General features: G+C 31.0%; 1 protein-coding gene across 1 annotated transcript in view; it reads left to right on the plus strand.

Moving 5' to 3' along the window:
- Positions 1–2,500, plus strand: part of bma (SCY1-like protein bma) — a 926,084-nt gene that overhangs the window by 891,517 nt on the left and 32,067 nt on the right. Inside the window, exon 11 of the mRNA XM_076196685.1 lies at positions 1,197–1,446. Coding sequence (XP_076052800.1) covers positions 1,197–1,446 — 250 coding nt within the window. The remainder of the gene's footprint in view (positions 1–1,196; positions 1,447–2,500) is intronic.

Consider the following 2,500-nt stretch of genomic DNA (forward strand, 5'->3'; position numbering starts at 1 on the left):
AAAGGAATAGCTTTACTGATAGTGTTGGGACTATACAAAAAAAAAAAGAAAAAAAAAAAAAAAAAAAAATTGTTTCCAATACGAGTTCCGATAACTGCTCTAAGCTGCTGATTCCGATATGAATTCCGATACTGCCCTAAACTTCCGATTCCTATATGAGTCTGCCGATTCCGATACCTGCAATGATTATGATTCATGGTTATTTCCAGGCACTGCAGTCGATTTGAGAAACAAATATTTTATGGAAAAAAGTACATTTATCAATCACTGATCGGAATCGGATGGTTAGGGCAGTATCGGAACTTGTATCGGAAGTGTTAAAGATTTTGGAACTGTCCAATCACCAAGTCTTTTGTAGTGCACAGCAAGTAACTCCTTCACAGTTGTGAGTCCAGCACTAAGGGCAAAGGTGACAGCTGCAATCCACTTCCTCTAGTTTCAAGATTCTCAAGCCTATTCATCACTTATTTACCTATTTTCTCTATATAGTAATTTATCAATTTAGTTCTTCATTTATTCATTTGCTTACTCTTTTACACAAATGTTTATGAATATTTATCTTTCATTCATCTATTATTTAGTTTATTCATTTTCATTTAGCTAAGGCAAAAGCCGACAAGACTGTGAAAATCAACACCGTGTGAGATCGAAACCTTTATTGGTACGACGTTTCGCTTGTTACAGCTTTTTCAAGTACTTGGTACTTGGTACTTGGTACTTGGTACTTGAAAAAACTGTAACAAGCGAAACGTCGTATCAATAAAGGTTTCGATCTCACACGGTGTTGATTTTCACATTCATTTAGCTACTTGTAGATATATATTTGTTCTTGAATATTCATCTGTATAGTTATTTATTACCTATCAGTCTATTTAATCAATTATCTATCTAATTACTGGTTTAATCATTTAACTATTTATGTAATAATTTATTTGTAGGTGGCAGCAGTTTGTTTATTTATCTATATATTAATTTATCATTTACTTATTTGATTAATAATTTATTTATAAATTCATTCATTTATTTGTAGGTGAAAGCAGTTGTGGCATCAAGCAACGCTTCTGAATTTCTCGAAGTGGAATTCATTTATTCATCTAATTAACAATTTATTTATTTATATATTTATCTAATCAGTTATTTGTTAATCTATTGCCTGATTTAATAATTTATCTATTCATCTATTTGTTTATTTGTAGGTGGCAGCAGTCGTAGCATCAAGCAACGCTTCGGAATTCCTCGAAGTTGAATCAATCAAGAAGACGGTACTGCCGAGGACCAAGGCTATCTACGAACGCAACCCAACGGATATTCCGTTGTGTCTCACGGTCCTAGGATGCCTAGAAAGGATTCTAGATAAGCTAGAAAAGTCTTCGATCATAGACGACGTCCTGCCAATCCTCTATGACATGAAGCTTCAGGACGCTGACGTAACCATGAAGGTCGTGAGTGCGTATTTTTCGTGTTTCATTTGTTTTGTTTTTGTTTTGTTTTTTCGTGATAGCAGCAAAACAATCAAATCGTTATTGTTATTATTATTGTTGTTTTTGTTGTCATTAACATTATTTTGTTACTAATGTTGTGATCATTATTGTTGTTGTTAATATCGAATTGTTATCATTATTATAGTTATTATTATTATTATTATTATTATTATTATCATTATTATTATTATTATTATTATTACTATTATTATCATTATTATTATTACTATTACTATTATTATTATTATTATCATCATCATCATCATCATCATCATCATCATCATCATCATCATCATCATCATCATCATCATCATCATCATCATCATCATCATCATCATCATCATCGTCATCATCATCATCATTATTATTATTGTTATTACTATTATTATTATTTTTATTATTATTATTGTTGTTGTTATTATTATTATTATTTTATTATCATTATTATTATTTTTATTATTATTATTATTATTATTATTATTATTATTATTATTATCATTATTATTATTTTTATTATTATATACATGTATATACATATGCACATACATTATATATATATATATATATATATATATATATATATATATATATATATATATATATACATATACATATACCAAGGGCTTTTTCCTTTTTACAAGGAAAAAAAAGGGAGAGCATAAAATCCACTCCCACCTATTCCATTCCCACATACTCCACTCCCATCCACCTCCCTCCCTCCCTCTTATCTTGGCTCCTCCTGGATGACGGGTCATCCCTGCGTCTCGCCTACTGCCCTTGTAGATTTGTAATGTCGATCTACATTTACGAACTGCTTTGGTGAGATAAACTCGGAGTGGTTTTCTTCGCTTTGATGTTTCAGTATTCTCCCATTTACAAATAAAAGCAACCACTGAGGAAGACTCGGGGGGGATTCCCATGTTCTAAATTTATACAGGCACAAGTAGGATGTTGCCATACCACACATTGTTTCCTTAATCTACTATGTACAATGCTTGGACTGCGTCTGGACTCAGTGT

This window comes from Oratosquilla oratoria, chromosome 13, assembly GCF_046742065.1.
Source record: "Oratosquilla oratoria isolate Oo_2021 chromosome 13, ASM4674206v1, whole genome shotgun sequence".
Classification (NCBI taxonomy): domain Eukaryota; kingdom Metazoa; phylum Arthropoda; class Malacostraca; order Stomatopoda; family Squillidae; genus Oratosquilla; species Oratosquilla oratoria.